Source organism: Syngnathus leptorhynchus, chromosome 16 (genome assembly GCF_054491065.1).
Source record: "Syngnathus leptorhynchus isolate UIUO chromosome 16, UIUO_Slep, whole genome shotgun sequence".
Lineage (NCBI taxonomy): Eukaryota > Metazoa > Chordata > Actinopteri > Syngnathiformes > Syngnathidae > Syngnathus > Syngnathus leptorhynchus.
In genome coordinates, this window is record NC_141210.1 from 4,215,975 (window position 1) to 4,229,722 (window position 13,748).

A 13,748-nucleotide genomic window follows, 5' to 3' on the forward strand; every position below is an offset into this window, starting at 1 on the left:
CAAAGAGAACAAACTATTTTTTCTTGAATTAATATAACATAGTGGCGAAAAGCGCAGGAAGCACTCCAAGCATCATCGAAATAGAAAACAAACAAGGCAAGCACGCCGTAGCATGAAATTGTAGCCTGTATTGAATATACAGCAACATGATACATTCAAAGCACGTCACAACAGAAGATTGCAACTCAGCTAACACGGCACAAATAAGTTACCCTCACAAAATATCACTGTAGAAATGCGCACGTGTCCAACTTCTTAGCAGCTAAAAGCCTTTTTTTTTTTTTTTTTTTTTTTTTAAATTGCACTGCTTTCTGAGCCCATTGCTGCCTTCCTGTTTGTCTGGAAGCTATGCGTTCGAATCTACACTGTGACAAATAATCATGCTGATCACAGAAGGTACAAAATGGCTACCCATCTAATTTGTGATGAGAGAAATAAATATATATGGAAAAAAACTACTACAATTATATACATCAACACAGTCACACATTTACATTTGGGGCTCAGTGTCCGGGGCAGTACGCAACCTTTTTGTTGGTGGAAGTGGTTCACTCCTTGTTGATTTAACTATAAAATAAAGTTAATAATCTCTGGTCAACCCTGTCTCCGAATAAGGCGCCGTAAAAATGACCCTGTTGTGGCGTCTCAATGGGTGGGAAAAAAATTGAAATGATCATTTCATATGGAGGGTCGCTTCAAAACATTTCTTCACATTTATAAAACATTGATTAATTCGAATTTTATCCAGTGTAATATCCTGAGTTACGTCTCAGGTCAAACATACACACACAAAACCTGAGCGCAAAACTGTCCTCCAGTGTCGTATCAACTGCGTTATGAATATTTTTCTCCTTGTCTCTCAGAGACGTTCTCATCATTGTCAGAGACGGCAAATTATTGGCCAACAATTTGTAAGCCTTATTTTTCCCTTTGTCATTTTAGCTGCGTCTCTTCAGGAGAGATTTGGAAGAGGAAGCGGGAGTTTGGCCGAGTGTTTCTAAAGGTCACGAGGTGAAATAGGAGTTTTGCATGGAGTACAGGCGGTCGATGGGGTTCCCCACCCGTGCGGCCAGGAGGCCTCCCTCGCCTGCTGCCAGGAAGCAGTCGCCGAGGTGACCCAGACTGCCGTCGCTGTCCAGGTCGTGAAACACAGTCTCGGATTCTGTAGAGGAACGCATTTGTGGTGAGCGGTGACTAACTGGAGCTCGTCACAAAACATTCTCCACAGCCTCAGTGGCCTAATGGATAAGGCACTGGCCTCCTAAGCCAGGGATTGTGGGTTCGAGTCCCATCTGAGGTGTATTTAGTACCCCCAGTGGAAATAAATTATATTATTATTCTAAAATCTTATCAAACTGACTTGATCTTACCGTACGGGTGCAGCTGCTCGTTGGGCAGCTGTGGCGGAGTGAGTCCATGTCGGAAGGGTTCCCCGCTGTAGATGTTGGGGTCCAGGGTGAGCAGCTGCTGTCGAGGCAGAGAGGGGAACCCCAGTATCCCGTCCATGCCGTGACCACTTGAGCCGTCTGTGTGGAGATGAGGAAACCAACACTCTTAAATGTAACCCAAATTGGGGCTCAGTAGCTAATCCAACATGGACTGAATGCTTTATTTAAGAATTTGCCAAAATCAAGTGTTTACCTTCGCTGTCATCGTTGCTTTGACGTCCCCCTCGATTTGCACCCCTCCTGGCCCCTCCCAGCTGTTCCTGTTCCTGCTGCTGTTGTTGCTGTTGCTGCTGTCTCCGGGCAATCTTTTTCATCTGATGCAACAAAAAAAAACAAAAAAAACACTCAAGATTTTGAAGATGGATTTTGCAAAGATGTAAGACTATAAAAGTATTACCTTGGCTCTCTGGTTTTGAAACCACACTTGCACAACTCGCACCGTGAGACCCGTCTCAGCAGCTAGCGTCTCTCTCACCTGATGGTTAGATTTAGATTTAAAAGGAAAATAAATCCGATTTCTATCAAGTCACACTCCCACTGTAGTTGGAAAACGTTCAGCGTGCCCTCTCACCTTACGGCAAGGCTTGGCCGACACCTCGAAGGACGCTTTGAACGCGCGCCTCTGTTGTGTGGTCAAGATTGTGCGTGGTCGCTTAGAGCGTTTGTGCTCCTTGCCCTCATCGCCGCCTTTACACCCTGCCGATCCCCCGCCACCATCTTCATCCTCACTTTTCACTTGATAAACACGAGAGACATAAGAGAGTTGCCTCACAACTTTAAGGTTCTGGTTTGCAATCTCAGGTTTTCCCGCCTTTTATACCCGATTCCGTGGGCGTGGGACTAATAGCGGCGAGCATCTCCTTCTCCTTCTCGTAGTCCATGCGGCACAGCAGCTGACCTTCCTTCAGCACAAACTCGTCACCCCGCTGCAGCCGGCGTTCGCATTCGCAGCAGCTGAAGCAGCCCAGGTGGTACACCTGGCCCAGCACACGCATGATCAGCTCGGATCGGCCAATCACCTGCAGGCAGGAGCTGCACTTCCTCACAAACAGCCTGGAAACACACACACACACACACACACAAAAACAGAAGGGGGTGCACACATGGTGAGGGACGCCCACATATTGGATGTAAAGTCGAGTATCATGAGGGTCAAGGAGCCGAAAGGAGGTGAGGTAATTAAAGATGGAGGCGTAGACAAGGAGCCCCTCAACACTTTCCCACTCGTATGCAACGATTCCTGAGATTAGCGTCGTCTCTTAATTAAAGGCCGTATAAACATTACCCAAGTCACAGAGCGGCAAGGTGAACATCTGCTATACAAGGAATTACTGTACTGCTGAGTGAGAATCTGTTTCATTTGTTGTGCTTCACTTACATCTTTTGGAGAGTAGATGGCAGTAGTGAGCCTGGCATTGAACCGCTTTCACGGTGGAATTTACGGTGAGATCAGCTGAATGATTTTTAAAGGCATCTGTCATTTGACGAATATTCTTGAAAAAAAACAACGGAAATTTAAAACCAAGCACTACCTAAAAAAAATGTGCACTTAAAAGTGCCACCAACATGATTAACATTAAAGTACATTAGTATAGTAGGCCTAAGTGTTCATGAAAATAATACTATTGCAAGTTCCTGTAATATAAATGCACATGTTTAACTGTGCACCAAATTGTAGGAAAATTGCATCAAAATGTTAAATACAACTAAACTCAGGTTGTGAGTCTTTCTTTAGCGTGAACTTGAGTACCAAGTACAACATTGTACAACAGTGATGAGAATCATTGCGGCCTCAAATTAACGATGCTAATTTAATTGAATTTATACTAATATTAGCTAACTAACCTAGACTGGTCACAACCATCCCCACTCACATAAACTCCATGGACAATTTCGACAATTTGCTCAATGACTCGAGATTCAAATTCTGAACTTCCGACATGGCGGACATGCTAACCGCTACATCACCATGCTCATACAATTCAAGATTATAAAGCTAACCTTAGTCTACCGTTTCCTCTCGCTCTCCCGTTTTTATCCCTCCACCTCTTCATCCCTTCATCCCTTCATTTCCAACCCCACCATCACATCACAAACTCATTCCCATTCACCGGCACCTAATTCCCCGCCATTATAAATTCCTCTCAAATCCCCGCTCTCGTTCTTGCTTTCCTACAACCTCACCCTCCCTCCATCCGCCCAATACGCCCCCACCCCACCTTGGTATTTTCTGCCAGCATTCCCAGTTCGCCCTCCCAGCCCGCCGCCCCCAGTTCACTGAAACTAATAAAGACGGGATTAATTAGATTGTTGTTTAAACAGGGCGATGGCCAGACAGACGCTGTAAACTCATAACCAGGGATTGAGGATAGCATGGGGTTAATCTCTAGCCACTCACTTATGCACACTGAGCCACGCACAAACACTCGAGTATCAATACCTATTCTGATGTGTGTCGCCATACCACCGAAGCTCCCGCAACCATCAATCAAAGATTTGGGGTTTCAGCAGGATAAGAGCGACAGAGATCTAATTTGAGCCAAAAAGCAGGAACTAGATACAAACCGGGATAAGGCGAAAAGGGAGTACTGGCACGAGAGTGTGCAAGGGGGAGGAAGGCACACACAAAAGTGTTGTTGCTCCCTGACTGAGTGCGAGGAAGGTGTTGCTGCACAAATCTGGAGCCAGGTCTGCACATTAGAGCTCTGAATCTGTCATTCCGTCTCAAACGCAGCTGCCACGGCTAATCTCTTCCATTCTATCTGCCAAAAAGTATCTCCAAATTCCCCCAAATGACTGCGTTTTATGCTTAAAGTACTCACATGGTGTACCTGAAGGTTGAGATTGCAATAAAATAAATGGGTAATTTCTATTACAACCCTATGACCTGACATTAAAAAGGATCTCTGAAAGTAGGCCTGAGCGGCTTTGCTGGAACCATGACGGAATATCCACCCACAATTAGTTGTAAATAAATCATGCTAACAACATGACAGCCTGTTCACACTGCTAATGCTAGCTTAGTATTTCTAGCGCAATTATTTTGTTGTCGCTGACAAAGCTTTTTCTGTGTCTATGATGACGACACGTTCGTAATAGCACGCCATTAACAAAAGCCATGTTTGAGAAAAACTCAAGCACGTTTTTGAGGGCTTAAGACTACATTCAAATATTTCTAGCTAAAAAAAAAAATCCTAGCATGAAGATAATTCTGATACAGATCTGTATAGAACCTATTCAAAAGTAAGGCATGGACTGTACAGGTTTATAGTCAAACTAAAAAGTCATTACTTTGTTCTCTATTGCTATTTCTGACACTTCCTTTCACCCGAGAGACAAAACGCTCCAAAATGACAACGATCTCTCGACATGAGCCCGACGGTGTTAAGTCTTCACATTCCCTAAATAGGGGCGCGCGCAGCATGGTGGGAATTTACTCAGCACAGCAAACGGAGGCAACTAGGGGCAACTGCCCCAGAGGGGAGTCTGTAAGTAGATCAGTCTAATCCCCCCTCCCTAATAGAAGTATCATTCACACCGGCCACGACAGGGATGCAACGAGCGGCTAAAGAGCAATCATGCGGGGCCATTTGGGGATTTTAAACAGCATACCTGACTACATCCGTCCTCGTGGGAAAAAAAAAAAAAAAAAACATCCAACGCCACTTAGATCATACAATTGATAATTTAACTTGGAAGTAAAAGTAGTCCCTAAAATGTTAAATGAAAGAAGCTAGGATTAATTAGGCAGTACAGAACCGATCAAGGAGAATGTGGTCAAACGTAAGAAAAACACTTGAAGAAGTTTCTTTGTTGGGTTGAGTTATTTCTGTGATAGTGAGCGTGTTGTACAAGCGGCGTGTCAAACACGATGAACATGAAAGACGGAGGAGAACAGTCGAGCGTTTCAAAAAGCTGTGGGCTCCGTGATCATGCGGAGGGGGTCGGAGGCCTTGATTCATTACGTGTACACTTATTACGAAATCAGATGAAAACTAGAGGAAGATTTAAGCGATGCACAACAGTAAACAGATTCCCCCTTTTCGCTGTAAATGTTTGAAATTGAAACCATTTGCTAGATTGTCAATTTTACGTCACCCACCTTTCTACGATACCCGGATGTGATTTGTTTAACGTGTCATTATTTTGACCTTAGTTTTACAGTAAACCTCAACTGGTATGTTAATAGATACCCTGCAGCAAAAACATGTTGGCTCTTTATCTGCCAAAATGTACAATTTGTCTTCACGGGCCACATAAAATGATGTGATGGGCCATATCTGGCCCCCGGGCCTTGGGTTTGACACCTGTTCTCTCAAGAAAAAAAAAATAAAGAGGTGATGCGTCGTCAGCCCTTCTAGCTGTATTCCACACGAGACAATGACAATAACACAATCAAAAGACTTGTCATGAATACAGCAATGTCTCGCCTGCAACCACGCAATCATTTCATAAATATGTAGATGTCTCAGAGTCGTCTTTCACAATCATGACACATATTCCAAGTATACTTGTAGTATGGATGCCTACACTGAATCCTAAACACATCCGAATTGACCAGCCTGCATCAAAGACAAACGATATGCAACCGTTGTACTTTTAAGTCACTTTAGTATCCATTTTCTTATACGTGTGTGTGTGTACATGTGTGTGTGTGCGCACGTTAGGCGGATATTGCTCTGTGAAGCAAAATGGCTCAGAGCCAAGGTTCAGTAATCACATCATCTCCGTTTATTAAATCTCCCTGCACTGCTTCTGTGTTATTAAAATCTCCCAGCATTCCCCACGATACTTGCTACCCCTGCCACCTCTCACTCACTCACTTACACACTCGCACACACAAACACACACACACACACACACACACATATGAATATATAGAGTACAGTGACACACACTTCTCACGCACACACACACACAGGCACACAAGGATTGCCAATACTATATACACAGTCACATAACCACCAATGCTCAGTTTGTGGAAAAGCAGATAAGGTGGCCGGGCCCAAACATCCATAAAACAAGGCCAGATGCTGTTGTTTGGCCACCACGTCGTGGGCCGATAAAGTAAAATGGTAAACAGTCCTCTTGCGTGAATGAAAGTTTCCGAAATGAGTTAGAACAAAATTAATATATGCTATCTTTACTGCCCCGATAGACCCAAGACTAAATCTCTCAAGCCTTTTCTCGATAACGCTCATAAAATCTAAATTTATTGTAGATTATTACAAAACATTCTACCTACCTTAGAACACACAAAAAATATTTTTAATCAAGGAAATTATTACTCTTGTTAAATAAGATCTAAAGAGGTTTTTACATCATTTCTGGTTTGTGTGACCTGGCCACCAGGGGGCAGCATAATGCATTCATGTACACCCAAACAAGGACGTGTTTCACAACACCTGTCAGCGACTCAGTTATCTGCAGTAATATTTTTTTGCAGGGGTTAGAAAAATATGCAACTGAGTATTGTTATATTATCTGTCTACATGAGTTGTTGCACCATTTGTGTTCAAGATGTGATAGTCCAATCCAAACAAAGCACCAATGATTAAAAAACAGCTTGTATTGTGATTTATCTCAGAATATGTTTGATTTTCACCTGATGCTACCAAAAATTAATGCAATGCGCGAGGACCGAGCTCACGTGTGTGTGGCTGCGTGTGTGTGTGTTAGTTTAGATAAAACAGTTAATCCCCAGGCCACCAGAACGCAATATCCTGTCTGCCCGCTTCTCATTTCCTGTCTGTCTCAGGCGGAGCGGGAAGCAGCGGGGCAGGGGAGTAAAGGGGGTGTGGGGGGGGGGTGCTAAGATGGCGGTGACGGGGGACAGCGGGACCCGTTGCCCCAGAAACAGGAGATGCAGCGATTCGGTGGAAAGCGTCTACGCCGTTCCCCCTAACCCCCCCCCACGCACACCCCACCTCCTCTATTCTCTCTCACACTCTTCCTCCTCTTCCTCTCTGCTTTTATTATCTCAGATTTAATAAAGGCGAGGCGAGCAGCTTGTTCTGCCATGAAACATTTATTAGCTGTCTGTTATAAAATTGTTGTGTGTGTGGGTGTGTGTGTGTGTGTGGGGGGGGTGTTGGGGTGAAAGATGACGGGGTCTCATAATATGCAAAAATGGTGGCAATATTACAACCTCACACATGTGGCTAAAAAGAAATCCACCTTGTCTTCTTAACCCTCTCCATCGAACTCATTCGATGAAGTGACACTTGACCTTTCATAATACTGTCAAAACATTACACTGCTATATTTGGGACGCAACTTCACTCATCATCTACTCCAGGTCCGACACGCTCGTGATACTCTTGATTTAAAAATAACCCAAATTGGATGAATTAGCAAAGCCGGGTTCGAACGATTGAGCCAATGCTGTGTTTTTTTCTGTACTCATCATATTGGCTTGTTTAACCCAGGATGCTGGGTCAAGATGTAGAAAGTAAGTTCAAGCTTCCATCGACACCTTACGAGTCAGTCCGGGTTTAGCTGATGCTAACGAGAGCTTGTTGACATGCGCTAACAATATTTCCCCACAGTCCGTGTCAAGCACGTCAATGAGACAAGAACTGTGGCTAATTAGCCTTGTTCCCAATCAGCCCCCCCACACCCCACCCCATTGTACTCCCTGCAGGGAACACAAAGCACCGCGAGTGGTAGACGGGGATGAGGCGGAGGGGGTGGCGACATTAAGCGAAAACAAGAGATAAACTGTTTGGTGTCATGGCTGCGATCAATCTCGCTGAAAAGGAAATGAGGTTTGGGATGGAGAAATATGATTGCAAATCAGACAGTGATGAACGAGGTGGCAGACAGAAGGAGAGATGGTAGCTTCTCTCCGACTGAAGCCGAAGAAGATCGACGACAGAAGAACCGAGAGAAACGTTCTTCAACCAGAAGTCGAGTCAAACATTACTTGACAATAATATGTTTGAAACGCGGGCGGTATTCGTAAACACGGGGGCGGCCATTTTGTCTTGCACTTCCACTTCCTGTCAATTGACATCACAGCCTACGAGCTTAAGTTATAAACATAACTGCAAAATTCAGTCTGACAATCACGATGTGACAATTCAAAGCCCTTCTGCTACCTCAAAAGAAGTAAAGAGTCCTCAGCCAGTGGGATCTCCTTCGGTGTGAGTTTCTAAAGCTAAGATGTAGCGTGAGCGGCCTCCACCCCACACCGAGTGAGCTATTAAATCCCAGCTTTTGTGAATCTCCACCCCCAGCGACCTGTTTTTTTTTCCACAGGGTCCGGGCCGCCTTTATGGAGCTTACGAGGAGGGCTCGCAGGCTCATTCTGTCCACGCTCGACATCATTGACCGGGAAACGACGCTCTTAAAGCTCGCCGCTTGGCGAGGAACCATGCGGCTGACCTACACTGGAGGAAGGTAACGGCTGTCAAGAGGCCCGTTTACTTAAACAGCACTTTTGTTATGATCACATTTGCCTCGTTCCCACCGCGGTGCTGCGAAATAGCCTCGTCAGAGTCTTGCACGGAATGCAGCAGAGGGGAAATTTTAAGCACATCGTGTACTGAAGTCACTTCAAGTAGTTGTGAAACTCTTCTTCGCTTATGTCTGCATGACTGGATTATACTGCTCCCTAGTGGTTGAGTTTAACACACCAAAAGGACACGCAAGCTATTAATTCTTTAAGTGCTTTTCCCTCGTATCTCGAGGCTCCACTGCAATTTCATTCGAATTTTTCAGAGGGGACTTGTGCCATTAAACCTTCATGAACTTTTTAAACGACAAAGTAAATGAGTACTACATCAAAGTTTCGAACTTGACGCACTTTGTTGAGTGCTCCCGCTGGGAATATACCATATGTTTTATATATAGGTGGAATAATCTAGTTGAAGCGGGAACGCTTCGACGTAAACATCTGCTCCCTAACAAGACGGCGTATGGATTCACACATGATTCCTTTTTAAATCCCCTCATTTCCATAATAAATGAAGAAACAGAGGAATAAAAACCTCCTTATTTTATAGCACAAAGAAAATGCCTATACTGGATTATTCTTTTGTTGTCATTATACTAGAGGACCTATGAGCCTAAAAATATCAATAAAAACTTTACGATGAACTACACTTTAATGTGTTTCCGCAACTTTTTTTTATAAAACGATTCCTAATGCACTCTGCGGATACTGGCCGCAATGTGCGGCACACATACGGACGGACGGGGGAGGCGCTGATGGAGCGAGTGCATGTAAGGAAAACAAGGAGACATTGTTGCTGATTCACTGAAGGTCACAGGCTCCACCGAGTGCCAAGTCTGGCACAGAAACAACCCAAAAAAAAAAAAAAAACAAGGCAGCAATCCATATGGAATGCATACAGGGAGACTCAGTCAAGCATGTAGCGAATGAGCCTCCGGCTATTAATCTCGGCCTACTACCACAGTCATTACATCAGGGGAACAAATACGCTTTTTCACTCCCTGGAATTAAAAAAAAAAAAACTTTATTTTTGATAAGCTTGTGCTTGCCCCCCCCCCCCCCCCAAAAGATAAACGTCATACAATGGGACTTTCATCTGCGGCCAGTTCCTCTTTGGCTATGCCTCATTGAGCCCTCCAGATGTCAGGTAGAGTGGGAGCTGCTGGATGCAGTCTGACACTTTTCAAAACATTGATAGCGACGATGCGCCCGCGCATGTAACCCTAACGCGAAAAGCTTAGGCTCAGGAAATGAAAAACATGCTCGAACATCTGGAATGACGATCGGAGATTTGCATTGTGTGTTACGCCAGGTGTTTATTTATGTATGACATCTCCTCCCTGCTATCTAAACGGAAAAGACAACATGAACAAACTTGTCGACACTTAATAAAATCCTAATCGAAATTCCCCGTGCATTATATACACTTTCGATTCAACTTGAAATATTAAATTTGATTTTAAATCAGATCTACAAACTCCTACGTGGTTCCTCGAAGTAATTAACATAACATCTACAAGTAGGGGGAAACTAAAATCATTTAGAAAGGGAAAATGTAAACAAACAACTGAGATCGTGTGGTTGCGCAAGTGTGCACACCCTGCTCATTTGAATTCATTTAAATGGTCGCCGTTTAAAATCCCTCTGATTTTCTTGAATTGAGTCTTTAAATGTTGGAAATTAATTTTTTTGGGTAACTTTTTAATATCGCAAGTCCAAACAAACAAGGCATACACGTTAATTACACTCCAAACAACTGACTCTCGAGCTCTTATTTGTTGTGATAGTTAAGTGAAGCATGGGGATGAGTTGCCCCTGCATAGCCCCCCCACCCATACGCCTCCGCCCCAGTAATGACCTCAAGACTCTACGTGCATGCCGGTGTGATGTGATCCTTACTTCTCATAGTCGGGCTTGCAGTAGAGGAGTCGGTCCCGGCAGTAGCACGTCCCCGTGAGCGCGCTCATGCACACCGTGCACTTGACGCACGACTCGTGCCACGAGCGCTCGTTGACGCGCAGCAGGAAGCGGTCGGCGATCGGGGACGAGCAGCCCGCGCACACCTCGCTGCCTCCACTTGAGTAGTCTGGACCTGTGTGGGGGTCGCGAAGGGGGACCCAAGAAAAGTTACAATCGCACCAAAATCTTTCCATTTCCTACATACTGACAGTAAAACAATGAAACAGTCCCAGTATGATGAAATTGGACGACTCGTGAAATTCCATCACAAAAATCCTCAATTTAATTGGCTCATCGATTTACAACGGAGCCGCGTCCCGTAAATCGGAACATAAAATTCATAATCACAGTAAATATTTGTAAACACATACAATTAATTGAAACATGAAACAAAGAATAAAACGAGGACTCTTTACAATTTTACAGGCGCTGCATTACAGTGACAGGTGTTTCTAATATTTGGGTTATTTAGCCGCACAAAATGTGCAACTTGCAAAATATTAGAAACAGACCCCCAGGTATTATTTAGGTCTAATTTGCTTATGTTTAATGAGTACGCACTGATGGGATCGTAATCAAAATTTTATTTATGTCTATTTCCGTGTGGCTTGAATGACAAAAATATTAGAAACAGCCCTTAGTATTGGTACACTTCGAGTAAACAATTAGTATCGATACACTTCTATATATTAAAGTTAAAAAAAAAATGAACAAATCAACATTTCATAGTCAGCAAAAATATTAGCAGTCGTTAATAGTGAGGCAGTTATAGGGGTGTGCATTTATTCTATTTTATATCAGTAAAATATGACAATATGTAATTAGAATATAACAAAATAGACTATAGACTTTTGACGTCTTTTCCAGCGAGTGTATTTCTGCACTACTTCTGATTCTTGTTCATATATATATATATTTTTTTTTTAATCTTACACGTATACTTGTTTTTGCTTTTTATTGCAACGTTTTTATTTATCACGCGTTTTTAGTTTCCCTGTAGGCCTTAGTTGGGAAAGAAATGCCACGTACTTATTATTTATTTAATTTCCTTTGGTATAGTATAATCATCTTAAGGTTTATTATTATTGTGTATCAGCACCCACGTGGTATTTATTATGGAGACAGTGCATAGATATAAAAAGGCCTATCGGAGCCGAACTAAATGAACGCCACGGGGAGTTTGGGGCCTTTTAGATAAGTTGCAGGAGCTATTTATTTATCGATTTATGTCTATATTTTGATGGTAGTAGTTGGTCAGTCTATCACTCACCAACAAAAGGTGTTGAAGATGGAGGCTGCTGCAGACACGACTGTTGGCTCTCCTCCGTTTTCATGCCTTCTCTCCTTGCCTCTGTGTGGTCGCTGAACAAAAAAAAAGAAAAAAAAAAAACAGCACACAAAATTATTTTAAATGTTATTTAAAACAACAGCAATACAGCAGGTGAAATAAATGATTAGAAAAAAGTACAAGCAATATGATAAGACATTTGAAATGGAACGTGACGCCGGATGAAATCATGCGAGAATGAAATTAAATTTGCAACTTTTTGTTTTTGACGATACAGTTGATTGTATTTTGTTTTTTTAGAAATCTGTCATAAGAAATATCCAGATATAAACAGGTCCATATGCATATGTTTGATGAAGTTCTATTCAATTTTGCACCTTTTTCATGTCACAACAAAAACACGCCTATTTTAAGATGATCATTTTGGAACATAATTTCATTGCGTAACGTTTATTCTCACTTTATTCTCTCTTTGCCTTGAACAGCTCAACGGTCGTTAATGGGACATGCACGGCCTGTAATCAAATTGCACTGAATATCCATTTTGATTTTCGCCTCATTATTAAGATAAATATTTAAAGACCATAATTATTTGATGCCGGCTGATGATTGCCCGTTTAATTGCCACATTATTTAAAGAAACAATAAAAGACAATAAAACAAATGAATTATGGAAATTCAAGCGTGATCTAATTTGGCTTTATGACTAACTGGAAGCTTGGGGGGGATGAAAAATACACGAGGGGGACATTATATTATGCTCTGATAATTGTATGTTGACACCAAACGAGAAAAAAAAATCCTACAACTGTAATGAAAACAAAATGCACAATTATTAAATAATTTACAAGAAAAAATTTCACAAAATAAATAATTTGAGTGTAGATAAAAATTCAAGTGGAAAGAACATTAAAAACGGATAAAAATAACTGTTTATCATAAAAGACGTGCAAAAACTGGGCGTTTGTGTGACTTGCGTAGTTAGCACCAAATTTTGCGCACATGCTGTTGGAGTAACAAGTGAAAATAAATAAATAAATAAACAACTCCAAATAAAACCAGTGGCTAAAATGTGCCTCCCTGTTGCACGGATGCTGTCTTACCTTGAGGTGAAACACACTCCTGTTATCTCGGTAGGCAACATTAAAAAGACAGTGACAACTTCCAGATGCGTTCACGGACCGCTTTCACCTGCACCGCTCACTGTTTCTGCGCCTCGCCTAACTAAACATCCATGACGACACTCCACGTCGCAGAGAAGCTATTGTCTCTCCTCCTCTCCTCTTCTTCTTGTCTAGCAGCCTCGCCACCTCTCCTCTGGCGTGTTTTGTGCGTGTGTGTGTGTGTGTGTGTGTGTGTGGGGGGGGGGGGGCATGCATGTAGACAGAGGGAGGGATGTGGACGAACTGCAAGGAGAGGGAGGGAAGCCAAGGTGGGAGACATGGCATTGATTGATAGGAAGGATGTTTGAGGGTTTTGGGATGGGAATCCAACTCTAAGTGCTGTAAACGTCGTTATTTTTCCTTTTAAAAATATTAACATAACCATTAAATAAAGGTTAAAAAGAAAAAAAAAATGAAAATAAATGTAAAAGTGT

At 42.7% G+C, this 13,748-nt stretch overlaps 1 protein-coding gene and 1 non-coding gene across 2 annotated transcripts; one reads left to right on the forward strand and one right to left on the reverse strand.

Moving 5' to 3' along the window:
• Nucleotides 1-108: 108 nt before the first annotated feature.
• Nucleotides 109-13,435, reverse strand: lmx1al (LIM homeobox transcription factor 1, alpha-like). Its single transcript, XM_085933970.1, has 9 exons — nt 13,255-13,435; nt 12,134-12,225; nt 10,804-10,996; nt 2,269-2,501; nt 2,020-2,183; nt 1,846-1,923; nt 1,642-1,762; nt 1,371-1,526; nt 109-1,162 (listed from the first exon to the last, which is right to left on the reverse strand). Exons 1-9 carry the CDS (start codon nt 13,293-13,295, stop codon nt 1,005-1,007), a joined length of 1,236 nt encoding a protein of 411 aa, XP_085790096.1. The 5' UTR covers nt 13,296-13,435; the 3' UTR covers nt 109-1,004.
• trnar-ccu (transfer RNA arginine (anticodon CCU)) lies at nt 1,228-1,300 on the forward strand. Its single transcript has one exon. It is a non-coding gene; the product is annotated as a tRNA-Arg (tRNA).
• Nucleotides 13,436-13,748: the final 313 nt, after the last annotated feature.